This window comes from Oculina patagonica, chromosome 4 (genome assembly GCF_052425735.1).
Source record: "Oculina patagonica isolate OP01 chromosome 4, crgOcupat, whole genome shotgun sequence".
Classification (NCBI taxonomy): domain Eukaryota; kingdom Metazoa; phylum Cnidaria; class Anthozoa; order Scleractinia; family Oculinidae; genus Oculina; species Oculina patagonica.
Window position 1 is genome coordinate 17,184,589 of NC_135761.1, and position 26,939 is coordinate 17,211,527.

The 26,939-nt window shown below is 38.0% G+C and overlaps 2 protein-coding genes and 1 long non-coding RNA gene across 3 annotated transcripts in view; 2 read left to right on the plus strand and 1 right to left on the minus strand.

Annotated features, from left to right (window-relative positions):
* The window catches only part of LOC144649759 (uncharacterized), a 32,816-nt gene that overhangs the window by 3,229 nt on the left and 2,648 nt on the right, over positions 1-26,939 (minus strand). The gene's annotated exons all lie outside the window — the stretch shown is intronic.
* On the plus strand, positions 9,595-12,918 carry LOC144649725 (uncharacterized). The gene is made up of 2 exons (XR_013569931.1): positions 9,595-11,248; positions 11,313-12,918. It is a non-coding gene; the product is annotated as an uncharacterized LOC144649725 (long non-coding RNA).
* LOC144652449 (uncharacterized) lies at positions 14,869-18,909 on the plus strand. The gene is made up of 3 exons (XM_078512455.1): positions 14,869-15,270; positions 16,469-16,589; positions 17,309-18,909. Exons 1-3 carry the CDS (start codon positions 14,908-14,910, stop codon positions 18,133-18,135), a joined length of 1,311 nt encoding a protein of 436 aa, XP_078368581.1. The 5' UTR covers positions 14,869-14,907; the 3' UTR covers positions 18,136-18,909.

The following is a 26,939-nucleotide window of genomic DNA, read 5'->3' on the forward strand; positions in this document are numbered from 1 at the left end:
GCAAATTTATTGCCCCCGCAGGGTTTTGGCCCAGAGGCCAAAACCCGAGGAGGCATCCTAGGACTCCCCGCGTGTATACATACAAGGACAAAGAATATTTGTTGAAAAAGTAAGAAATGTGTTTGCAATGGGCGAAGCGTTCTCGATTTGACAAAACTAGGCGCGCACGGTCGTGACGGGTAATATTTTAGCAAGCGCGCACGGTGGTGTCGGGTACTTGCAACCACGAGGTCGCGTTTGGTCACCTTCGCGTTTCGAGCTTCGCCATCTGCTAGCAGCGTTTTGTTTTCCGGTTTTGGCCTACGCGTGTTCACAGATTTGTTTGAGCGGTTTCTCTGCTTTGGTTGTGTTAAGTGATATTTGAAGCAAATGTTAGTAATACTTCGAAAGATTTCGAGCAATTGGTTTCGTGTTCTTGGCTACGTGCCGGCTACCTATGTTCCAAGCGTTACATTTGTAAGGTTTGCTTTCGGAGGTTTGTTGTATCGTATACATCTTACAAGTTACAACGAGTAATAAACAAACGCGTGAACTTTGTCATGTAGTACAAGGTACAACGTAATTCGTTTCGCTAACAAACTGTCAGATTATTTGATCCAAAGAGTGGGTTGTTTTCTCGAATCTTTGAATGTGCCATATTTTGTTACTCGTGGAATTTTTTAGGCTTTTTGGCCTGGAAATTATTGTAAGTTTATTTTGAATGTTATAAGCCCGGGAATAAGCTTGTGTGTTGTCATCACGAATAATGTGTTATGTGTTATTTCCGCTAGGTGTTATTTCCGCGCGCTAGGTAATATAATTCGACTTGAACTTGTGAATATTTTTAGGACGCAACGGTGTCACACAACAAGAAATTCCGCATGACACAGTAAAAAAGAAGCCTAATTGTGCAGTCCATCGGCATTAATAATTAAAGGCGACAAAAAAACAAATTATAAAAAGGCGGGGGCAGCTTTATAGTGAGAACTATTACTAGTATGTAATATAAATGCCAATTTACATGTAATATAAATTAAAGTTAATGTGACAACCATGAAAGGAGTTCAGAGAAGTCATAAGATCACTCTATTCAAATATGCAGATCTGTCACGTAATATGCTGCAAGACTATCACTCTTGCGTTACATTCAAAGGTCAAATTCACTTCTAGAGTGTGATGCGCTATTTGGGCTGGCCAATCACATCGCCCCCTTTTCTATTATGTCAATCAAGGCCATGCGGTTTTATCTAGACTTGAGTAGTTTTACTTCAAATTCTCTGAGCTCCCTAGAAGAGTTTTCACAATAATTATTATTGCTGTGATATCCTTCGATTGTTTTTTGCTTCAACATCGCTCCATCAGTACTTTATGAGTTATCCTGGTATCTGCCCGCGAACTACGTTCCGGTTTTACACATTTTATTCTGTCGTTCGAAGATAAATATGCGGACGATCTGTCGAAGGCCTCGCACTACTGAACAAGTATTCGGTCCAGCAACTGAGGAACTTGATATGCACACACAGAACGGATTGCTTCTACCGGAATTTGGCCACTCTACCGACTCGGCTTCAAGGTCCTGTGGTCTCCAAACCGCGGCTAAAACAGCAAAAAGCATGAACCTCACAAAAACATTATTTGTATGGTGGAGACAACATGCCTTCGTTTGCCCGAGATTATGTAATGTGAATGAACGACTTATAAAGAACAAGACGATTTCTTCAACTAGAATATACTATTCTCTTGTCAAGCCGGAGAACAGTCAACAAGGGTCATGGCAGTCGTGAATGTCTTTCAAGCCTCGTCTAGCGCGCCTTCTCTCCCGCCGAAAGTGGTCAGTAAAAAAATTTGACAAGCAATCCGGATTTCCCTGGGGTGCATCTTTGCTACAAGCTAAGTATAAATATTTATAAGCTGATTCTATTTTGCGTTATATCATAGTTAGTAGAGTTTTATTCGACCGGCGTTAAATGAGATTTCAATATGAAAACAAACGAAACTTAGAGCAATTTGCAGGCTGCCGTTTCCACCAGCCGTCGTAAAGCCTACAGTAAAGGGCTTACAAGATACCGGTGGAATTCGCTATTGTTATCTTCTGCAGCGTTCGAAGTCATGTCTTAATACCTGAGTAGACGAGACCCTTTATAATTTGGCTGCTCAAAGTTGAGGAAGAGTGACATAAACTTAGCTTTGCTGGAGGCTAGTGTGGTGAATTCTCGTCCCTTGTCACTAAAGTCAAAATAGGACAAATAACAACTCAAAGCAACGAAAGTTCTCAGCTTATAGAATACTTTATGAAGATTCTGAAAATTTAAAGAGTTTTTACATTTAATGCAAGGAATTTGAGGTATTTAAAAGTGCCATTGTGACTGCCATTTTAACAAAAAATAGGTTATAACTCAAGGGGAAATTGAACAATTGTAGCAAGAATTTGATCCAAACATACAGGGGCGTACCTGCCTTTACTCGTAGCACTATAAATTGCCTAGGAACGCCCCTGACATAAAATACAATAACAGGACTTTTTACGAGAGTATGTCACAGGAAATATAAAAGTGATGATCCTAGGATCAAAACATAAAATTTTGCTTTGCAGTGAATACATTACCTTGTTTATGCAAGAAGCATCAAACAACTCACGACATACTCGAAATTCTAACCATTTCAAGCCTGCCAAATTTAGTGGCACAAGGATAAATCTAACAGGAGCTACTCTATCTACAATGAATGCATGTCTGTGTCGCAAGTGTCTAAATTGTTCAAATACGCCTTATTTTTCGCACCTTCTTCCCTAATTGATTCTTGTGCGAGTTCTGCCTTCCTGCCATGTTTCTCAGGTCAGCAATGTATAATTTCAGTGGTGAATAACAAACTTTTGCTCTGTATAAGGTCTTTCTTTCCGTTTTTCCCAGCACTCATTGAATTCGTGCTGTATCATTCAAAGGGAAACCATGAATTGGCTTTTTTTGGTTGCCTTTGATTTCGAGAAAGCTTTTGACTCACTAAGCTGGTCCTTCTTATTTAAAGCCTTGCGAGCTTTTAACTTCGGTGAATCGTTTATCCGTTGGGTTTCTGTACTGTACTGTAACATATCGAGCTGTGTTATAAACAACGGCTTTTCTTCTCAGCTTTTTGACGTTCGAAGAGGTGTCAGGCAGGGGGATCCGCTGTCGGCATACCTCTTTATCATTGCTCTCGAAGTGTTGCTTGTTAGAATCAGAAGTGACGTGAGTATAAAAGGTATTGTCGTTGACAAGGAAATCAAACTTGCAGCTTTCGCTGATGATCTGACAACGTTTTTACATGACGTCAACTCCCTCGAAAATCTTTCCACGACTCTTCATAAATTTGGATTGTGTTCTGGCTTGAAGCTCAACGCGGAGAAAACCGAAGCTTTATGGCTAGGAACCAGCCACGATAACGACCAACCCTTTCCTGCTGGTATCGACAAAGTTAATAAACCAATTAAAATTCTTGGCGTTCATTTTACCTACGATTTGAAGAAAAAACAAGAGCTCAACTATGATGAAACTCTAAAGTCGCTTTCCGATACCCTAGCAGGATGGAGATGGCGGAACTTGACTTTATATGGCAAAATCCAGGTCGTTAAGACATTTCTTATACCAAAATTTATGTTTCGCGCATCACTCATGTGCTCCACGAAAAAAATAATCAAAGAGCTTAACTCCATTATCTACAGGTTCATCTGGAAGGGATGTGACAAAATTAAACGCTTAGCACTAATCAGTGATTATAAGAATGGTGGTCTAAGAATGCCACATGTTAAAACTCTTATCGATACCCAACGCATTATCTGTCTTAAAAAATATATTGAGGATTACGACAGCCCATGGAAACACTTTCTTTCGTTCTTTCTCAAGGACTATGGCGGAAAATTTCTCTTATACTGCAATTTCAATCCTGCTGACCTACCAGACCATATTCCCAGCTTTTACAGAGACTGTCTTGATGTCTGGTCAAAATTAACGACCAAACCTGCCGAGTCCCGTGGCGAAGTTCTAAACCAAATCCTCTGGAACAATCAATTCGTACGCATCAACGGCAAACCTATTTTTTACAGAAGACTACTCTCAAAGGGTATCACTTTCATTTCTGACATTCTGACCAAGAACGGCAAGCTAAAGCCTTGGCCCTCTTTTGCGACAATTGGGCTTACGCTCATTGAATTTTTCTCACTACTGGGTATTTTTGACTCTCTTCCTTCTCCGTGGAAAGCCCTTCACTGGCGAAAAATGTAATACGCATGCGCTGTGCAAAAAGTCATGTGACGGCTTTCCAGCCTTTTTATTGGCTCATCGCGAAGATGCCGGCAAAATTGAAGAAGTTAATGGCCGCCGTTTTTACCAAGGAAGGTGTTGTGATTTTTTACCTCTGTGAGAGATCAAAGATTGTTTTCTTCACGTTGTTAAATGTATCGCATTCTCCAGTTATTCTTGCATCCTGGGACCGATTAACAAATGCAGTTGGTTAATGCATTTCACGGTCAGTGGCGTTCAGGAATGGAGTATCGCGACGAAAAGTGATGCAAAAAAGGTGGGTGAATTTCACGTTTTTGCTTACGGTATGTCTCGTGCAGCACGGTACACGAAGGGATTATAAGTAAGTAAAAGTACATTTTCTAGGCTTTTTGTAGATATATAAATTAGCTTGTACCGAGTTGCAGGGGAGTGGCAATTGGCTGAAACTTGGACTGTATTTTGGAGAGAGCTTTCGACATCGATGTCTATCGAATCAATATCGAAGAACAATATTCCACTATAAAAACGCGACCCAAAAATTGATTTTCGCACAGTGTATTCAAGTTTTCCTTCAAAGGAATAATGGGTCTCCGAGAGCTGTTTTAGTGGCTGATCGATCCTACATAAAAATGATGTTGTTATCGTACAATTCGATAGTTCATTGCTTAATTTGTTATTTATTTATTGCGGCACGGGTGTAAATGCGAATGGTTCCATGGAATTGTAAATCTTTAATTTGTGTGTAATTTTTTTTCCCTAACATGGCAAGAATTTTGAAGAAATAGCTTTTTCGTCTATATTTTCGGATTTGTTTCATCTGAATCCTCAAATCTCCTCTGGGAGAATAGGGCCTTAGAGATTCGTATTTGTTTACCTTGGAAGTTTTCTTTTCTTCAGTTGTTCGTTTCTTCTTGATCTTGTCTGGTCCAAATATAAATATCATGTATGACATGTATTGATGATCTTTTCTTTCTAAAAACTCTTTGCCAGAATACTGCATTATAAACATAAAACTTCCTAAGTTTGAATGTTGCTCCCCAGAAGGCTTGTTATATTTCAGAGGCCTACATATGTAGCTTTCGGTATGTTGGACATTCCTTTTGGAACTGCAGTACAAATAAAGAAGGCTTTAATTTCAAAGAAAGATACAGACACAGAATACAAAAGAAATTTATTTTCTAGAGTTCCAGATTTGTTCAAATGGCATTTATACCTGTACAGTATTTTAATTGACATTGCCTGTTGGTTTCACTTTTGTTAGTTTCTTAAAACCGGTGATATTAAGTACAACTGTCAAGTATACCATATGCTCTTTTTGTCCATGAGCTGTTTACATGTACTGGTACATCATTTTCCGTTTGGCATCCCACATGTAATTTTGATGCTTTTCACTGTAGCAAGAAGGCCGGTTAAATTCAGTTCTCAGTTTCAATGTGTTGTAAGAATATCTTGGCAAATCTTTGTTGATGTTTACAATTTTCTGTATCTATAAAAAACAAACACCTTAGGCTCAGTCAAGTCTTGTGCACAGGATTTCACCATCAACTTGTGCCAACACAAGCATCAAAATGTCTTCATCCTTGTGTGGCACTTGCATTTATCAGTGTTTGTTTGAACTCTAGTTCAGGTTTTTTTACTTACACTTGTGCTTGCTTCACTGATGAAAACCAGGCTTTAGGAAATGCTTATTCTGGGTTCAGTTTCACCCCACTTTGTGTTTGTTTGGATGCATATTTTTCTGTGTAGGGAAGTGGGATTTTTTAATTGGCTTGGGGATATTTTGATTGCCAGTCAATTACATAAGAAATGCAAACTTTAGGGCTTAAAATATGGCATTCATACATCTTGGAATATTCATTTCACATATCCATCTGGTTTTGTAGCTTTATTTACAATACACCATGAATGTGTTGCAAGATGCTGTTCTACAAAGTAAAGCTTTGTCATAGTTTAACTGCAACAGAGGATTAAGGATGTGGGTACCTAATCGAAAAAACAGAATTAGATTTGACCATGTATGTATGGGTAAACAAATTATAACAAAATTTATGATACAATGTACATTGTAATGACTTACATGTACCCTGTTTAACATTACTACATGTCACACATGTTTTACTAAAGCAAAAGCTACATTTTGAAATCTTCCAAGTTCTTTTATTTGCTTGACTGACAAAAGGAAAATAACTGCTTGTACATTCCCTGGAACAATCAAAGGATTTGACTTTTGCTTCAATAGGTTGACCTCAAAATTAATAGCTTTGTACATCAAAGTTTTCGTTCAGCAAAAACTCAGTGACTCAGGATCAACTTAAGTACTAACAACTCCAAATTAATGAAACCCAATGCTAGAAGCGATGATGTTTTACAAGGAGAGCTGCAATAATTTTCAGGAAATTTGTCAAATTAACATAACTAAATGTAGCTGACAACTTGTGTGTAAATGACTGCTCTCCAACTGCAGAGTGAGGAGAATTTGCACAAGTAACAATGTTCAGTAAAAGAGGGAGTTTGGTAAAAGATTGACAGGCAGTGTGGCAGAAGGCTACTAACTAGCTACTATTTTTTTTTCAGCATTTTTTTATTTTTGCAGGTTGTGCAGTTAGCTAAATGGCAACAAATAGAAACCAGTGTTTACTGACTGTAGGATCACTAAAATGACAATAAATTTGAAATTCTTTTGCTCTCATTCAGACTGCTGCTCTCTTTGTGTTTCGCATAAGTTACTGGGAGATGTTAAATAGTAAAAAATAATAAACTTTATTTGTCACTCCAATAAAATGGTTTTTCAGTAACAATTACAGTAAAAAGATGCTCATTCCAGCCCACATAATGATATCATTTGACAGCCTCATGCAAAGTTCAGCGTGTTGTATTGAAATTGAAGATATTTTTGTGTCACAATTTTGTTTCAGTGAATCTGTTAATGAATTCAAAACACTGTGTCTTGTTAAAAAAAATAACTTGTAGGAACGCACAACAAACCATTTAAGTGTAAGCAATTTGTTTTCAATAGCATGCAACCAGGTCTTTTTTTTTTTTTTTCAGGTGGGATGGCTGCATGCAGTTTGGGTGGGGGGTGCTAAAGGGATAAGACATATTGAAAACAAATATTCACAACCTTTGAAAACCAATGTTCACAGTTCCTTTTAATTAATTTTATCTTTCTCATAGCACTCAGTAGATGTTACAAAAAACAAACTAAATCAGTGCAATGATACACCCCTGGAGAACTTGAATATCATTACAGTACAGAAATAATAGCATACATTGAATTGATATTTTCCCTTTTATGCACGAGAAATGTCTATGAAGAAAAAGCAATAATTTTCAGGGACTGATGTATAATACAGTATTCACATATGTATAGCGGTATTTGTGCATGCAACCTATAAGAAATTATTAGAAATGCTACAAATAATCAATTTTGTTTACAAAAACTGTTCATTTCAAAGCCAAAACAGATTTATCATTCATATTACTACCTAACGAGCTACAAATGCCAGAGGAAATTTAACCTCAAGTCACAAGACAGATGTACTTGTCTTGGCAACTTCGTTTATAAAGAGAGTTGGACAATGAATAAATAAGTCTTATGACTAATTGACGAACGTGCAAAAATATGGTCGATCGGATGACAACCTCACAAACCAAATAGGTTCAATAAGCTTATATGTTATTGTTACGAAACGCATCGGTTCCATTTTCCCGAAAGAAACCAATCTTGCAACTGTAGTGTAAAGTACAGCCCTATTTCTTACCGACAATTTGATTGCACTTCAATGAAACCATTTGATTTTTGCGGATTTTTGAAATGAGCTCCTCCATGATCGTCATTCAACTGTACAAGCTCCTTGCTCCCTCGGCCGTCCTTTACGTTACATTGTGCGTAAATACGGACTCGAGCACTGGCCTCGCATGAAAGATTTCTTCTAGAAAGAAAAAATATCCGTATTCTTTCAGTATGCGTCCACAACTTCGCATTACAACTTTCCATCTTGTCCGCATCGTCCGCCATTTTGAATGGTGTCACGTGGTTGCGCGCGGACCAATCAGACATTTTTCGCCAGTGAAGGAAAGCCCTAATTAACTCGAATGGGACTCCTATTGAATCTTACATCCCACCTGTATTGCAACATACCCTCTATTTAAATGGTAAATGCTTTCCGCTTGATTCGATTAACTCGAAAAAGCTATACTGGAAATTGGTGGAGACGATTCAAGTAGACCCAGCGGCACGACACAAATATTTAACAATTATCCTGCGAAATCGCGCGGAATATCGCCTGATACTTAGCCGACGAGGCCGTAGGCCGAGTTGGCTAAAATCAGACGATATTCCGCAAGATTGAGCAGGATAATTGTTTTATTATTCAACAAATTGTCATCGAAACACATTTTGGACATAGAAAAACTGTAATTATGCAGCGCTTTACAAGATTTCGGACGAATCTTCGCAACCTACGAATATCGCAGGATATCTGTTATGTACGGATGACAGATATCCTTAACATTTTGACCATATATGGGCAGCGCGCGCATCTGTTGAATAATAAACAACATTATTTCACAAGCACGAGCTAGACTGGGAAACATTTTACTTAATTCCACATGTCGTTACAATTGACACGAATACAAAAATTTTCCAATACAAAATTCTCAATCGGATACTGTACACCAACAAATCTCTATACAAAATGAAAATAGTCAGCTCTCCTCTTTGTACTTTCTGTCACACGTCTGAGGAATCTCTCGAGCATCTTTTTTGTTATTGTAAACATAGCATCGACTTTTGGAAGTCCGTTGTTCTTTGGCTAAAATCCATAGACATAAATATTGACTTTTTAAATGATTACGATATCATTTTCGGCCTAGCTCAAAAGAATCTCAATTGGACCCTTCTAAATCATATTATTATTATTGGTAAACAGGTCATTTACTCTAACCGGCTCAAGAATATTCTACCCCTTTTGCCACATGTTATCATAAAAATAAAATACATTGAATCAATTGAGCGATCCATTGCCCTAAAAAATAACAAACTGAAAACTCACGTTGAAAAGTGGAAGCCAATTATCAACTCTTTGTAATATAATGTATAAGATTATTAAGTTTTTTGGAGATTAGGTGTTTAACATGTACCGTAATTACTTTTGTAACGTATAACGTAAGTAATGTAGTATGTTTGTGTAACATAATATAATGTACTGTGTAATGTAATATATGTAGGGTTAAACAAATGTAATGTACTGTAGTGTAAGTCTTCTAAAGCATTAAAGTATAAAAAAAAAAAAAAAAAAAAAAATGAATTGGCATTTTAGTATTAACAGTCTTGTATTTATAAATCTATCTATCATCATCATTTTATCTGCCACTTCAGAATTACAAATACAAATTAAAATAACTTAAAAGATAGGGCGAGGAGACCTCCAAGAAACCACAAGGCTTATGGGGGAGGCTACCTCGGGTTAGCAATAAGTTTTTTATTTCGCTGTGAGTGGCAGCTAGGTCAATTTCAGACTCATTTTCTGGTAGAGAATTCCAAATTTTAGGACCCTGGAAAAGTATTGTAACTGCTTTAGATTTGTACGACAGTGATGTGGTCGATAACACTTGGCTATTCTTGTATCATAACTGTGTATTTGACTACTAGTAGAAAACAAATTGAGAAACATCGGGGGCAATAATTGGTTAAGATAGTAAAACATAAATTTAGCTATTTGCAATGCATTAACTTGAAGATATCTAAGATGCCCAGTTTAGCAAATAAGGGGGCAGAATGTTCTCGATAGTCTAAGTTGGTAATAGCTCGCACAGCACATTTTTGTAAATAAAAAATTCTATTTAAATTAGTTACATATCATGTAGAAGACCAGGCTGAATTACAGTTAGTGATATAAGGATAAATTAAGGTGTAGTACAGAGCAAGCTTAGTATTAGATGATAAATAATATCTTGACCTAAATATGACACCAACTGACTTAGAGATTTGTTTACATACTCCTTTACGTGTATGAAATGGCTAGGTCACACCTTACGGATGCCTTCTTGTACCATCACAAGGCAAGCTTTGTCCTGAAATCCTCAAGGGAGTTAAAAGAGAGGTCGACCATGAACACCTGGAGACGTTCGCTAAAAGCAGAGATCAAGTCCATGGGCAATAATAATAATAATAATAATAAAACTTTATTTAAACTCGAATTTAGAGTAGCTTGACAGCTAATATTTCCGAGAACGAAAAATAGAGAACAAAAAAAAAAATAAATAAATAAAAACAAAAGTTACTATTTACATATTTAAAATTGATTTATATTAACTAATTATAAAATTGTCATTTACATGCTTCATAAATTGGCTTTGCAGATGTACCTTTTAAAGTCAGATAAGTTACATAGCCTTATAAAATTAGGTAGAGAATTCCATTCTTTTGTTGCCAGATAAGTAAAGGAGTGGAGACCAAAAGTTGTAGTTCTAGGCTTGGGCATTTCCAGTATATAGTTTCCACGCAGGTTGTATGAAGTAGAACGGAGCGAGAACATGTTTCTCATATAGGCGGGATAGTTATTGAAAAATAGACGTTTGTACAAGATGGTAAGGAATTTACAGATGCATTGATCATGAAGTTGGGACAGTTTATCCTGTCTTGCAGCACATTATAAGGCAATTCAAAATCACTTAAAATGAATCTCAGAGTTGGTACCAGCTAGAGAGGGATGCACGGGACAGGATGCTATGACGAGAGACTGTTGATGGTCTATACTCCTAAGAAGGAGTCGAGCGAAGGGCTACTACTACTTATTTACATGTTAACTTAAACCTATTTTATATTTGTGTGGTGTTCGTCTATGGGGAATACACTTCGTGTATTTGTGGGGATGAAGTGCTCTGTACCATTCGCCCTTTTGCCCCATAGCCTCACAGGGTCAGCTTTCCCCTTATAGTGGGGACCCCCCAGTGTTGCTGTTGTTGGTTGTTGTGATTGTTCCCAAGGGTCCTAGAGATTAGGACCCCAGGTTCTTGGGAACCAGGGCATGTGGTTGTGTTTGTTCCCAAGGGTCCTAGAGATTAGGACCCCAGGTTCTTGGGAACGTTCCCAAGGGTCCTAGAGATTAGGACCCCAGGTTCTTGGGAACCAGGGCATGTGGTTGTGTTTGTTCCCAAGGGTCCTAGAGATTAGGACCCCAGGTTCTTGGGAACTAGGGCTTCCAGTCCTGAAAGGAAGGAGAGGATTCCAGTCTCTCGTTGCCAACCAACTATCCTGTGATACATGTACCCTGCATGATTCCTATTGATGATTCTGATTGGCAACTCGAGCACTTCATCCCTTACCCCTTTTCTCCCACTGAACTTGTTGTCTTGTTTTGACTTCATGGGTTGGGAACATTAAAGCAAATTTATATGTAATATAAATGCCAATTTACATGTAATATAAATTAAAGTTAATGTGACAACCATGAAAGGAGTTCAGAGAAGTCATAAGATCACTCTATTCAAATATGCAGATCTGTCACATAATATGCTGCAAGACTATCACTCTTGCGTTACATTCAAAGGTCAAATTCACTTCTAGAGTGTGATACGCTATTTGGGCTGGCCAATCACATCGCCCCCTTTTCTATTATGTCAATCAAGGCCATGCGGTTTTATCTAGACTTGAGTAGTTTTACTTCAAATTCTCTGAGCTCCCTAGAAGAGTTTTTACAATAATCCCACCCACCCAACCCTCTTTGGTTCTCTTTTAGCTTAGTATTTGTAAAAATGTAGGCAATGTTCTAGTTCTACGCACATATCTGGCTATGTTGAGGGTGTTTATTTTACTATTATTATTATTTACAAACGTAAGCCATAGCTGATGGACTAAAGAAGCAAGCCCGTATTTGTAGACATTGTTATAATTATTATTTCCATTTTGTATGCTAACTTGCGTTTAGAGCTGATGGACTTAAGCAGAATGCCTGCTTACAGAATTGTTTTTTTTTATATTGTTACCATTTTGTATGCTAGCTCAGGCTTAGAGCTGTTAGACTTGAGCAATGTGTCTGCTTTTGAGATATTGATATACATGTAACCGTTAGCTTAAGTGTCGAGCTGGCATACACTAACTCGACCATTCTGTTATTCGATTACTGTCTCTTCTGAACTTCTTCAATAGCCTTAGACCATCTTAATTAAGCATTGTCTTTCCTTATTGTTAATAAACCACGGGAGGGGATGAAGTGCTCTGTACCATTCGCCCTTTTGCCCCATAGCCTCACAGGGTCAGCTTTCCCCTTATAGTGGGGACCCCCCAGTGTTGCTGTTGTTGGTTGTTGTGATTGTTCCCAAGGGTCCTAGAGATTAGGACCCCAGGTTCTTGGGAACCAGGGCATGTGGTTGTGTTTGTTCCCAAGGGTCCTAGAGATTAGGACCCCAGGTTCTTGGGAACGTTCCCAAGGGTCCTAGAGATTAGGACCCCAGGTTCTTGGGAACCAGGGCATGTGGTTGTGTTTGTTCCCAAGGGTCCTAGAGATTAGGACCCCAGGTTCTTGGGAACTAGGGCTTCCAGTCCTGAAAGGAAGGAGAGGATTCCAGTCTCTCGTTGCCAACCAACTATCCTGTGATACATGTACCCTGCATGATTCCTATTGATGATTCTGATTGGCAACTCGAGCACTTCATCCCTTACCCCTTTTCTCCCACTGAACTTGTTGTCTTGTTTTGACTTCATGGGTTGGGAACATTAAAGGGAACTGTAATTAAATTCAGTAAATATAGCATTCGATAACTGAACTTTACCTAACTTTGTCTCGCAATTATTTCCTGTCCATGGCAGAATGCATTTGCATTGAAATTGTTGTCTGTCTTCGTTAAAATAGCAGTGGCCTTGGTTGAGGCAAGTTATTTGCTTACATCCACCCTGGAACAAAAAAAAGGAAATAAAATCAAAATTTATCAAAACAAGCAAAAAAAGGAAATTAGAATTTATAATCTACCTTATTGGTCTTAAAAAAGGGCTGTTCAATATATACCCAAATGCCATATTTTATCTTTATAGATTGGATTTAGTGCCTTGTATAAAATGGAAACGTTAAAAATCACTGTAATGCAAGTTCGTGAGTATTGATTACCCAGTCGCGTAAAACGAACGGAAAACTTCACAAAAAAAGAAAAGCAAAATGAAAATTAAGCTTTAAACTAAACTAAAAAAGTGAGCTGATAAATGTAAAGAATTCCTAAAGCTTGCTCCTTTGGCGTTATTGATCAAAATGAAACCAAATAAATTCTTACCTCCTCGTCAATGGAAGCTTGAAACGTCTCCGAATAGAGAGAAAATACAAATCCTTTAGCGTATTCCAATTCATCGTTGAATAGCAACGAAACACCATGATCGTTTAATTCGCATACAGGCTTATTATCTGCTGGGGAGACTCCAAAGTTCGTGGACACGCACTTGGACTCTGCTAGGCACGACTGAGCACAGGACAACAACGTAGAACCTTTTAGAATCTTAATTTGGTGACCATCCAGTTTATGGTGTGGGACTGTTTTGAGTGCACCTTGTATATGGCGCTGTTCTAAGCTGTCAGTGGATCGAAGCGTAGTAAAAAGAAGCAAAATGAGTCTGAGAACTTTCATCTTGAAAGCACCTTATAACTCAAAGTGGAAATGCTTGGAAATAATTAGCACTCACTTAAAATGGTTCTCTATTAGTTTTTATGGAGCTTTTAAAGCTACACACATTTAGCAAGTCCAACCAGCTGCTATAATGCAAACATTGCTAATCATCGCGGTAAAAGAAAACTGTCATGCTGAGAAAGCATGTGACAGAATAAGTTTAAATTAACCATTGTACTTTTTAAAATACTATTCGCTTTTCAGCCTTCAGAAAAACTACTTCATAGTTTATTGCGTTTATGTTCAATTACCTTTGCAAGAATCAATAAAACCTCACTAAGCTGCTTTCTGATGGATACAGTGAGACACAAAATATCATTTTAAAAGTAGAAAACCGTAATGGATATTAGAAGTAAATAAAACCGCTCTGGAAGACTTATCATCAGCTGATGATAATTATCGTTTTTTCTATCTTTTTCTATCATCCTGGCATAGGATTTGCGATGTTTATTCTGGGACGGATTGTGATTTCAATGTTTGCTTTCCTTGACAATACGTTCAGCATTCTATAAAAATACATTGCACGACTACATTAAGCTTCCTAGTTAAAGGGACTGTGTCACGGATTTTAGCCAAATTTAGGCATGGGAAATGACCATCAAATTCGTTGAAAAACGTTGCGTAAAATCTCCAAACCCAAACTTGTGATTGACAATCTGACACTTATCTGACAGACATACGGCAAAGTAAATACAACCATACGTTAACATCTGATCGGGAAGTTATAACCCAACTCAAATGAATCTTAATAGTAAAACACCGGAATATAAACCGAATTAAGCGACTTTCTGTCGGTTGCCAGCAAAAACTGAAAATCAACACAAACAGAAAGTTCCGACCAAATGTCTAATTCTGTCTCGCGTCTTATTTAAATGACGTCTCCAATAAAAAATAACTTAAAACTAAACAAACATTAGCTTGAATAATTAAGTGTTTGTTAAAAAGGGGATTTCACAATTGTTTCAAGATCAAAGCATTGTGTAAACAAAGTATCAAATTATTTTCTAAGATGTGAACAATGGTTTACAAAGCTGCAGTAGTCTTCGTACTTTCTTTCGCTGTTTTAGGACATTTGCCGCAAACACTGTGTTGGAAACGGGCAGAAAACGGCCGATTCTTTGATGGAGCAGTTTTCCAACGCCGCAGCTTTGCGCTTGAAACGGATATTTTAAAGAAAACAAAAACGTTCGGGGAACTTCAATGCGGCTTTGCCTGTTTGTCTGAGAACTATTGCATTGCACAAACTTACTGCATTGAGTCTTGGGACAAAAATAAGGGCACTTGCTATCTTCATAAAAATGGAATCAAAGACGAACAAACTGCTGCAGCTGTTCTTGTGAGAAGGGACAGATGTATCTTTCAACAGTACATCAATTTTTACGTAAGTTGGCTAAAAAATTATTTGTGAGCATTGTAACTTGATAAGGAAATCGTTAACATTATAACTTTGAATTATTTTATCTTTTGCTAGACAAACTGCCAAGATATAGTATAACAACTAACAAATGAAACCGATTTATTTTGCGATTAATATCGTTGGAATAGAATGTTCGGTGGATTCAATTTACCCATAATATTGTTGCCAAAGGATTTGATTCTCATGTTTTGACGAAAAATCCATAATTTAAGGGAGCAAGATTTTTTTTTGTTGTAAAATCAAATCTGCATCTGTCAAATGTACAAGTTGTGCAACATTACATGCACATTTTAATTTTTCAAAGTTAAATGCGGTTTCTTTGTTTGCACATGTCACAATAACCGCAGAATTCGAGAAAGAATAATGATATTAAAGTAAAGAAAAATCTAACTTAACGCAGTTTTGATGACAGTAGTGCAACTAAAAAATTTGGGAAATTGTGAATTTAAAAGCGAAAAACATATAGCTGTTTTAAAACCACGAACGCTTGACGCTTACGAAATTATAATGAATCTTATTTTAGTAAACTGGCTGGATCTTAAACAAACAGTACGCCATCAATTCAAACGCCTCATGAAAGTACGTGTTAAGCATTCAAATCAAATCACCCCATGTAACATAAGTGCATTTGAAACCAATGCATTCTTCGTAAAGAAAATTATTATTCTAAGGTTATAAATTCGGGGTTTACAATCGTCTCCATCTTTCCTGATGCAACCGCCACTTGTTTAAGGGTCATTCGCTCCTGTGAGGACCGGATGTAAAAAGACCCTCAAAACGAACCTAAGCCTTTCTATAATGCTGAATTTCAGGGAAAGAAAAATACAGAGCGTATGAACATTTTCATAAAAAGTTCAACATCATAAAAAACTGCTAATAATTCATAATTTATTACAGAATTGGTCCCACTCCGATGGTTGTAATAAATATATAGTCCGAGCCTGCAAAAGGTCTGTTATTATGCATGCATTGTTTTCTTTCTTTTTTCTCGCACAATAAATGGGCACACGCAAATTTGGTAAAAAACTAATAATGGATACGTTTTACCCTTACAAAAAAATGTGCCACCCCGCATTTCCTTATTTGGTAATCCCATCTAGTCTTTTCGAGTTGCAACAAAAAAAACTCCGACCTGTCAATAAAGCAATGTGATTTCTTACAGGAGGCCGCCTGTTCAAGACAATGCAAAAATGGAAACAAGTGTGACTATGACTATGATAACAGACAATACGCCTGCCGCTGTTATCCGCCTTACTATGGAATGTACTGCGAGAAGATCCAAGGTGATACTTCATGTATGCACAGCACAAAATGTCCGTTTTCACACTAGAAGACGGACAAATTGTGAATTTAAGACGGCTTTTAGACGACTTGTTCGTCTAGACGACCAAGTCTTCCTCAAAAGCTCGTCTTTCTAGACGGCCAACTCGACGGACAAATTCAGACGACTTGTAAGTTCAAAATCGTGTCCGTTCCGTAGGACACAAATCGCTTTCCATAAATTCAACCGACACGACTGAGCCACCAGGTTGATAAAAGGAGTATTATTGCCTGTAATTGTCTTGTAGCCATGTAATACCTCTGGAGTAAGTGATAAATTTATAACTCTGTAAAAGTTCTGGAAAACTTACACATTTTCTTTCTTCGTTAGCGAATTGAAACCTAAGTGCATGATGCAAAATGTAGGAGATAAACAGTATAAATGTACAATTTTCACAAAGCTCTGGGCAAAATATTTTACCAATGTTATGATTGTATATATTGTTGTTGTATGTTCTTTAGATCGAAAAATGCTCTCAATGTTCTCCAAGGTACCCCACTCCTTTGCCAAACGTAACTTTGTACAATTTTTTGGACAAAAATTGTTAAGGTGGGATGTGACACGATTAAAAGGTAGCAACTCATTTGAAAGTGAACAATCAGCAATATAACCGAAAACTGAAATTGACGGACTATCAAAAAGGTTGCTTAAATTTACTTATTTACTTTTTTCTTCTTTTAGCATTATCGTTCCGTTTCACCACTCTTGGCATGCAGGGCAATTCTGGACCGGTATCAACCGCTGGTTACGCCAACACCTCTCTTGATGAAACAGTCACACTAGACCAAGGGATACAAATCTGGACAGTGCCATTCACAGCTTTATATAAACTAACTATAGCAGGGGCTTCGGGCGGGGACGCACTTACCTTTGGGGGGCACGGTGCAATTATTGGTGGGGAGGTACGACTTACCGAGGGAATTAAACTCCACCTTCTAATTGGTCAGAAAGGCCTTAAAGGAAGTTCCGGAGCGGGAGCGGGAGGGGGTGGGGGCACGTTTGTAGCTTTAAGTGATAATACGCTTCTGGCAGTAGCTGGTGGCGGGGGTGGTGGAGGCGGTCACATTACGGCAGAAAATGGGGCAAACGGGTCAACAAGCAGAAATGGAAGCGTGTATGGTGGCGTGAATGGTCTGGGTGGGTCAGTTTGCGCCAATGAGATAAACGACGCAGGGGGAGGGGGTGGTTTTCAAGGAAATGGAAAATGCAGTTACTCAATTACGTGTATCGCTCCTCGCATATGTGACCAGGCCGGGAGGTCTTTTTTAAATGGTGGTATGGGAGGCACGGGAAATGGAGTTGGTGGATTTGGTGGGGGTGGGGCGGCATACAGCTACTTTCCGGGGGGTGGAGGTGGATACTCTGGAGGTGGTGTGTATGCTTCGTCATTTGGTGCGAAGGGAGGCGGGGGCGGATCCTATTACACGGGTGAATTGAAACCAAGTAATGAAGTGAATGCTGCTGACGGATACGTGCTGATAGATTTCGATGGTAGCTCAGTAAAATAAAACCAGAAAAATAAGCGTGCTTTTTTTTTCGCCTGACTTTTCGAGCAGTTTTTGAATTTATTGTTAAGACAACGCTCGGGCCAACACAGATCTCAAATTCGCTTTGTGGAGGTTGCGTGAGTGCTTTCTGTAGTCTTAAAAAACTCATTAATAATTCATAAAGAAAATACAAAAGAAATTAATGTTTAATGAGTGTCTTTATATCTGATAAAGACACGGCTAAAATTTACGTCCAATTTTCTAGGCCAAAATAAACCCAAATCTAAATATTAGTGCAAGAATGAGTTGATCTACATCAGAAGATTTTTAAGCCGTTCAATAAATTCGCAGTTCGTGTTTTATAAAGTCTAAAACACTCGGCTGCGCCGTGTGTTTTAAACTTGATAAAACACTGCTGCTCATTTATTAAACATTACTTAACCCTCGGTGCTTATAAAACCAGATTGATTGCAAGGCTGGTACAACGGCAGGAGGGCAAGATTTATTGGCCAATATTTCAACTAGCAGAGCTAGTCTTCCTCAGGGCCAGTACTATAATCTAAGGAAAATAACGGCTCTAAAATTTGAATTTGGATAATACAGTGTAATAATACACTCGGCCGACGTACAAGGTGGGGAGGGGATGGTTTTTTTGAAATTTTAAAAAGAGGATTTACTCTATAATGCTGAAACTTTTAGTAGCTGTTCGTTCTTCCTTTGCGAATGTGTCCATGAGTTTTGACGTTGCCATGGCAACGTCATATTTACAAGCAGGTCTTGACAAAAAATTTTTTTTTCCAGTTTTTTGAAACAGAATTGTACGATTTGATAATTTTTGCATTCAATAAACATTCTGGCTTGATTTTGCATTAATTTCCGTTATTTACTGCCTTTCTAAGAAAATGGTGAAATCCAAGGTGGCGGATCCAAGATGGCCGCTATAATGTAGGCACGTGACGTCATATGACGTCACAGTCAACAAAAATCGTCATCTTGTAGAGTACGCTGCGGGCTTTCTACGGAGTACAAAAATATTTCACTACGTCTTTATAGAACGAATACTCTGGGGAGGGGTTCCATCCACACCCATCCCGTACATTGCGTGACAACAACACATCAACACTGCAAATGAGATCATTACATTGGGAAGATAACTTATTAATTTATAAATTTTGACTTGCTGAAACCAACAACCCGGTTATAAATGAGCAAAAATTTGCATATTGTGCGAGCGGACGAAGGATTCCTATCTTCTTCTTCTTCTTCTTCTTCTTCTTCTTCTTCTTCTTCTTCTTCTTCTTCTTCTTCTTCTTCTTCTTCTTCTTCTTCTTCTTCTTCTTCTTCTTCTTCCACGAAACTCACCACCTTCAATAGTGAAGATTCTCCTATTTATGGCATTTCAGCCGTTTTTATTAAATTTTATACAAACTAAAACGGCCATAAAAAAAAAAACAAAAGTACTCGTTTTTCGAGGATGTACAGCAAGACTCTGAGGTGCTGGATAAAATATTTCTATCTAATCACATGCGCTGGGCATAAACCGTCAAACGAGCAATCTAATGTAAATATTGCCAAAATGAGCTCTTTAAAACGTTTGTTCGCGTCCAAAGTAGAACGATACCCGGACTTTTAGGGTTAGATCTTTGCTGTGAAGTGCATTTTACCTGTGATTTTTGTACCGCTTTGGAGATTTTGGCTTTTACTTTTGTGGAAACTGTCATGCGAGAAAAGATACCGCAAACCGCGTTGTCTTTGATTTAATTAAGTTAATTTAATTTTTTATCAAATAATTCGATATTCCTTGATAAGACAAGGTAAATGCGGCTTAATTCTATTTAACATTTAGCGATATTTATCCGTTTCGAAGAAACGCAGCTTTTAAAATCGCCGAATTCCGGCCATCGAATAACCCTGAAAACAGCTCTCAGATAGTAAAATACGTTTTGTCCTTTAGCGAAGCACAGAAAAAGTTTCTGGAAAAAATTAGATCGATTTTAATCATTTCACATAAAGTCCTTTTCAGTTACAAAAAATAAAGGGAAGGTTGACTCGCGACCCGAAAGTCGCCAGACCGCTGTTAGGTGGACAGCCACTTAACAGTTATTGGATGAGGTTGAGCAAAATACCGTGATTTGTCACGACACAATTCGACACACTGACAATTCGTGATATTTTGTGAGAACCGAGTTCAATAATTGTTTTATCATTCGATCACTGAGTAATGCAGACGAAAGCGTAACTTTGCCTTCGATAACACGAGCGGGTCTTCATCCAATTCTCTTTCTTTCAGATATTGCCGAAATGCAATAAGAGGAAATTCCATTGCCTTCTTTGTAGTTTCGCTGTTTTTTGGGGGGCCTAGTAGACAAATCCAACCGCTCTTCTTCATCTCTGGAAAACAAGCTGCCATTTTTCTCGGAAGTGGGCTCAACTACGCATGAGCAGAATATTATTTGTAGCAAAATCACCATCCTCGTACCCAGGGTCTTCGTTCCCTTTGACCCGCGTTTTTTCAAGCCTGCGCAGAAGGGACGAAGACTCGAGGTACGAGAATGCAAAATCACTGTCAGACGCTAATGCGCACGAGCAGACCATTATTTGTAGGTAGTTATTTGCAGAATCACGTGGTGGGCTCTCGGCCAATGAAAAGGAAGAAAAAATTGCATCGAATGATAATTGATGATCGTTGTTGTCCCTGGTGTCTCTGGTAAAGCTGTGATAAGCTTGGAGGATAAAAAAGTTACTAAATATCCAGGAAAGTTAAAATTCACATTTTTCACTTTGAATTCTTATTAAAACTAGCTGATGGCAAACTGGTCCTATACTTCCTCGTAATAGGATATCAGTAAGCAAAATATAAAAACTTCCCACACAAAGTCCTTGTCAGGTAATGTTGATGACGAAAACAAAATTATATCTGAACTGTCAGTGGCCAATACAGTACAGTGCAGTGCGGCGCAGTGCAGTGCAGTACAAGCAAAGTCCTCGGGACGAGTAAGAAAGTTACGAAAGGGGTACCGTAAATGATCTAATAAACGCCCGGGGCGTCTATTAAATAGGTCCTAGGGGAGGCGTTAAATAGATATAAGGCGTTTGTTAGAGAGAGGCGTTTATTTCACTTTAACTGTAACAACGTCAACAAAACAAATGGGATACGTAGCTTGCTAGCGGAGTAAGATACCACACAGAGTTGGTGAGTAAGAGACTAATATAATCTGCGCTAATGCAAAGCCTGGAGATGTCGTTCATAGTTCGATAGCGATGTTTTCATCGTCATCGGGGTCAGCCGTGTTCTTGTTGTTGGCCTCTTTCATGTCCGAGTCAACAAAGAAACTAACTGTATTGCGTGATTTTACTTTATGGAGCATTTCCTTGGTTTTGAGGTGATTCTTAGAGGGGGCGTCTATTAGACACGGGGCGTTTATAAGAGGGGGCGTCTAATACAAACTTTACACTTCAGGAGAGGCGTTTATTACATACGAGAAGTTAAGAGAGTGGAAGTTCGTTAGCGTGGGGCTGTATACAGCTTTTATATATTCTGGGTGGGTATTAACATCAGTAAACTGAATAACAAAACTAGATTCGTTTTTACGGACAACTTCATAAAACACTTGATACGTGAGATGGGTCAGTACTGACCGAACCGTTGTTTATATGGCACCCGGATGTTTATTTAGCCAAGCCTAAAAGCGTAGCTCCCCAGTAATTTACTTTGCCCTTTAATGTCTGAATTCACTGACCATAGACATAAAAAAATAGATCTTGAGCCCGCAAACCAATATAAAACCATTTTCCGGTCAGCGGTCACCTTTATAGAAACACGATAACTCGATGAGTTATATACCTGGCCCGCGATATGGTCACGTGAAACTGGTCAGCGGACACCTTGTATTGGCAGCTATCAATTGACCATAACGTGGTTGCCCAGAATAAAAGAGGTTAGGGAAAATATATTTCTGAAGTGGGCGACGTACGTACGTATCGTGGAAATATACTGCATCGAAACTGTGGAACTCTATACCAGACGACACAAGAAAAATAAAAACTTACACGATTTTTAAAACGAACCTAAGAACATTAAATCTTACGGGACTTTGTCCCGAGTAGTTTGTCAATTTTTATTATTGCTATTTTACTGTTTTTAATAATATTTTAAATTTTTCTTTTTAAGTTGTAAATTTTAAATTTTTATATTTTTAATCTTAGATAGACAATATTGTAATTTGTAGTGATTCTTAATTAAAGCTTAATCTATTTTTATACACTTCCAAGAAGTTTTTATTTCTCTATTTTGTATTTTTATTTCGTGGCGCATCTGAAAACTAGCTTTTTAGCTAAGGGTGCAGACCACGTTAAATAAAGATTGTGATTGTGATAGTGATTGTACCGACGAACGTACACGCCCGCGAGCCATGCCGCTAGCTGTGATGGCCATGAAAATTCAAGTTGACTTCATGGTATTCCTTTTTTTGTGGATTTTCTATGGTTATGGGGCGCTGCTCTGCGGCCCTTCGGGCCACTGTAAAGCTCCGCTAATAATTGTGTCAGGCGCAGATGGAGGGCAAGTTTGTATACAGTGGACATTTGTATTTATTAGGTTTTTTTTTAAAAAAAGATAATTATGAAAAGTGCAAAGTTCGGCAAAGTTTTTAACAGATCGAAAAGTTACCAGCTGATCTGACTGCTTGAGTTTCCAATCACATGCCTTATGCACAGAATCGCTTAATCGGGCCTTGTGTTTGCCAATCTGACACTTATCTGAAAGGTATACAGCAAAGTAAATGCTTAATCATGCAGCGGTGAACATCTGAACAGGAAGTTATAACCCCAACACAAATTAATCTAAACCTATTTTAGTTAGTATATAAACCGATACGAACGACTTTTTGTCGGTCGCCAGCAAAGACTGAAAATCAACACAAATACAAAGTTCCGACCAAATGTCTAATTCTGTCTCGCGCCTACTTTAAATGACGTTGAAATAAAAAATATCTTAAAACTAAGTCAACATTAGCTTGGAGAATTAAGTGTTGGTTAAAAGGGAAATTTCACGATTTATTCAAGATCAAAGCATTGTGTAAACAAAGCATTTTCTTTTCTAAAATGTGAACAATGGTTTACAAAGCTGCAGTGGTCTTCGTACTTTCATTCGGTGTTTTGGGAAATTTGCCGCAAACGCTGTGCTGGAAACGGGCAGAGAACGGCCGATTCTTTGACGGAACAGTTTTCTTACGCCGTAACTTTGCGCTTGAAACAGATACTTTAAAGAAAATAAAAACGTCCGGGGAACTTCAATGCGGCTTTGCCTGTTTGTCTGAGAACGACTGCATTGCCCAAACGTACTGCGTGGAGTCTTGGGACAAAAATAGGGGCACCTGCTACCTTCATAAAAACGGAATCAAAGACGAACAGACTGCTGCTGCCGTTCTGGTGAGAAGGGACAGATGTATCTTTCAACAGTATATCAATTTTTACGTAAGTTGACTAAAAAATTATTTGTGAGTATTGTAACTTGGTATGGAAATCGTAAACCTTATAAATTTCTTTCATATTTTGCTAGATAAACTGTCAAGATATAGTAAAACAACTAACAAATGTTATCGATTTATTGTGCGATTGTCGCTGGAATAGAATGGTCAGTGGATTCAATTTAACCATGATAATGTTGTGGAAAAATTGGATCTTCATTTTATTTTTACAAAAAAAAATCCATAACGTTAACGCGCGCCAGAGTTTATTTTTTGTTGAAAAATGAAATCTGCATCTGTCAAGTCTGCAAGATGTGCATCATTACATGCACATTTTAATTTTTCAAAGTTTGATGTGGTTTCTTTGTTTGCACATGTCACAATAACCGCAGAAATCGCGGAAGAATAAGGATATTAACGTAAAGTAAAATCTAACTTAACACAGTTTTGATGATACTAGTGCAGCTAAAAAATGTTGAGAAAGAGTGAATTTAAAAGCAAATGATATATCGTTATTTTAAACAACCAACGACTGACGCTAAAGAAATTATAATGAATCTTCAGTTTTTGAGTAAACTTGCTGAATCTTAAACAAACAGTATGCCATCAACTGCCTCATGAAAGTACGTATTAAGCATTCAAATCAAATTTCCTCATGTAACATAAGTGCATTAGGAACCAATGCAATTCTTCGTGAAGAAAATTATTATTTTAATGTGATTAATTCAGGGTTTACAATCGTCTCCATCTTTTTTTATGCTACCGCCACTTGCTTAAGGATAATTTCCTACTGCGAGGACCGGATGTAAAAAGACCCTCAAACGAAGCTAAGCCTTTCAATAATGCTGAAATTTAGGGAGAGAAACACACTGAGCATATGAACATTTCCATAAAAATTTCAACCTCGCAATTCATAATTCATTAGCGCATTTGTCGAAACGTTTTGAAACATTTGGAAGACCAAGGACAGGTCCCACTCCGATGGTAATACAGTTGAATCGCGATAACTCGAACCTTCAAGGGAAATCAAAAAAGGTTCAAGTTATCGGGAGTTCGAGTTATCGAGGGTAAAATTAGTAAGAAAATGACCTGGAGTGGAATCAAAAAAGGTTCGAATGATTGAGGGTTCGAGTTATCGGATTCATATATAGTCCGTGACTGCAAACGGTCTGTTAACATGCATGTAATGTTTTCGTTTTGTTTTCCTCGCACAATATTAAACACACGCAAATTTGCCAAAAAAAGTCATCATGAATAAATCTTACCCTTACAAAAAAAGTGCCACCCCGCACATCCTTACGTGGTAACCCCATCTAGTTTCTCGAGTTGCAACTGAAAATAACTCCTGTCAATAAAGCAATGTGATTTCTTACAGGAGGCCGCCTGTTCAAGACAATGCAAAAATGGAAACAAGTGTGACTATGACTATGATAACAGACAATACGCCTGCCGCTGCGATCCGCCTTACTATGGAATGTACTGCGAGAAGATCGAAGGTGATACTTCATGTATGCACAGCACATAATGTGTTAAACCTTTGTTTACGCAACAAATGGCTTCTAAACATGTCTATAAGGTCTCATTATCCTTAAATTGCGTTTTCAATTGGTGGCACTAAGTGTTTTCAATATCCATTTCGCGCCACTTTCTCGGCCGATCAAGAGTAAAACCAAAACCAATTGTGACTCGCTCGCGCACGTTTTCCCGCGCTTCGTGCCAGCTACATGTATTTGCTTCGAGTTTTGATTGGTTCACTCGATTGTCTGTGTCCTTTGTGATGGACCAGAGTAATTACTTTGGTTTTGGTTTTACGACACTCAATTGAAAACTGCTCTATACGTTATCAAGGTACCTTTAAGTGTATCAGGAAGCTTTAAATATCCCGATACCCCAAGAAGGACACAAATCGCTTTCCATGCATAAATTGAACTGACATGACTTTGTCACCAAGTTGAAGAAGAAAGTATGGTTACCGTAATTGACTCGTAAGATGTGCAATACCTCTGGTCTAAGTGATAAATTTATACCCCAGAGCGAGTTCTGAAAAACTCGCAGATTTTCTTTGTTCTTTACACTCCTTCTTATAAAACCGTGAACACTAAAAAATATGTCTGGAATGTTTGTGTTTAGCCAATCACATGCGAGAACTTCAGACCGCAGAAACCACAAACAGTGAATGGGTTTCCATCGGTCACGGAGCAACTTTAGTTCTTATTTTGTTTCAGGATACACGCTCTGTCTTTTTTAAGAATTTAAAGAACTGCTATTCTTTCGTATCGAGGGCCACATCCAGAACATGGTTTCAGGGATTTTTGAAAGAAAAAAAGGACGGTTTCTCTAGCGACGATATACGGTTCAGTGCATGCAGTATGTTGTAGACATGTCTAGACATAAGATGTAAACACGATATAAAACCGAATATAAAATACAAAATTGTGGAGTTTTCGTTACTGATTGTAAATCTTTTCGGTAGAACAAGGGATTCGATTTATTTCGGCAAACGATTTCAACCCTTAGGCAATTAGAGGTTCCGTGATCGTAAGACTGCAAACTGCAAAGGCTCCAGACGAAAATTATTCAAAATGTTGGCGTGATTGGTGCAAAGTAAACACCTCAATCGCTCAATCGTTTGATTTTCGCTTTTCCTTCCCGCTATCGTTTCGCTGTTATCGAAGAAACAAACCTTCCTTCTATCAGTGTTTAGGTCTGCTACAATAGTTGGGGTGAGATAAAAACCGGAAAATGCAAGCTTATCTCAGTACAAATTGTAACATGCCATCAGGCGAACGGTAACTGCAGATACGAATTCGTTACAATTTTTGAAAATTGGCGGCAACTGGGGCAAATCGTAGCGTCGGGCGCATCGGTTTTTCAATTTTTTCTATAAAAAAAATCACTCAAACCTATTCTTCAGTGGAGCAGTGAATGTTCTCAAAAAGGAAGGAATTACAATTAGTGTGTTTACTTGTAAATTGGAGCGAAACGAGAACCAAATATTGTTCCGTGACCGATGGAAACCCATGTGGTTTCTGCGGTCTGAAGTTCTCGCATGTGATTGGTTAAAAGACAAAGAACATTCCAGACATATTTTAAGTGTTCACGGTTTAATAAGAAGCGGTGTAACAAATTGAAACCTACGTGCAGAATGCAGAATTATTCTAAGGTGAATGTAATGAACTCTCCATTGTATATTTTTTTTGTTGAATCTTCCTACAAGACTTTTTAAATCCTTTTGAATATTTGCCAAGATACCCCCCCCGCCCGCTAAGCACATCTTTATACAATTTTATGGATCTATCAAAAAGGTTTCTTTACTTTAATTTTTATTCCTTTTCTCTTCTTTTAGCATTGTCATTC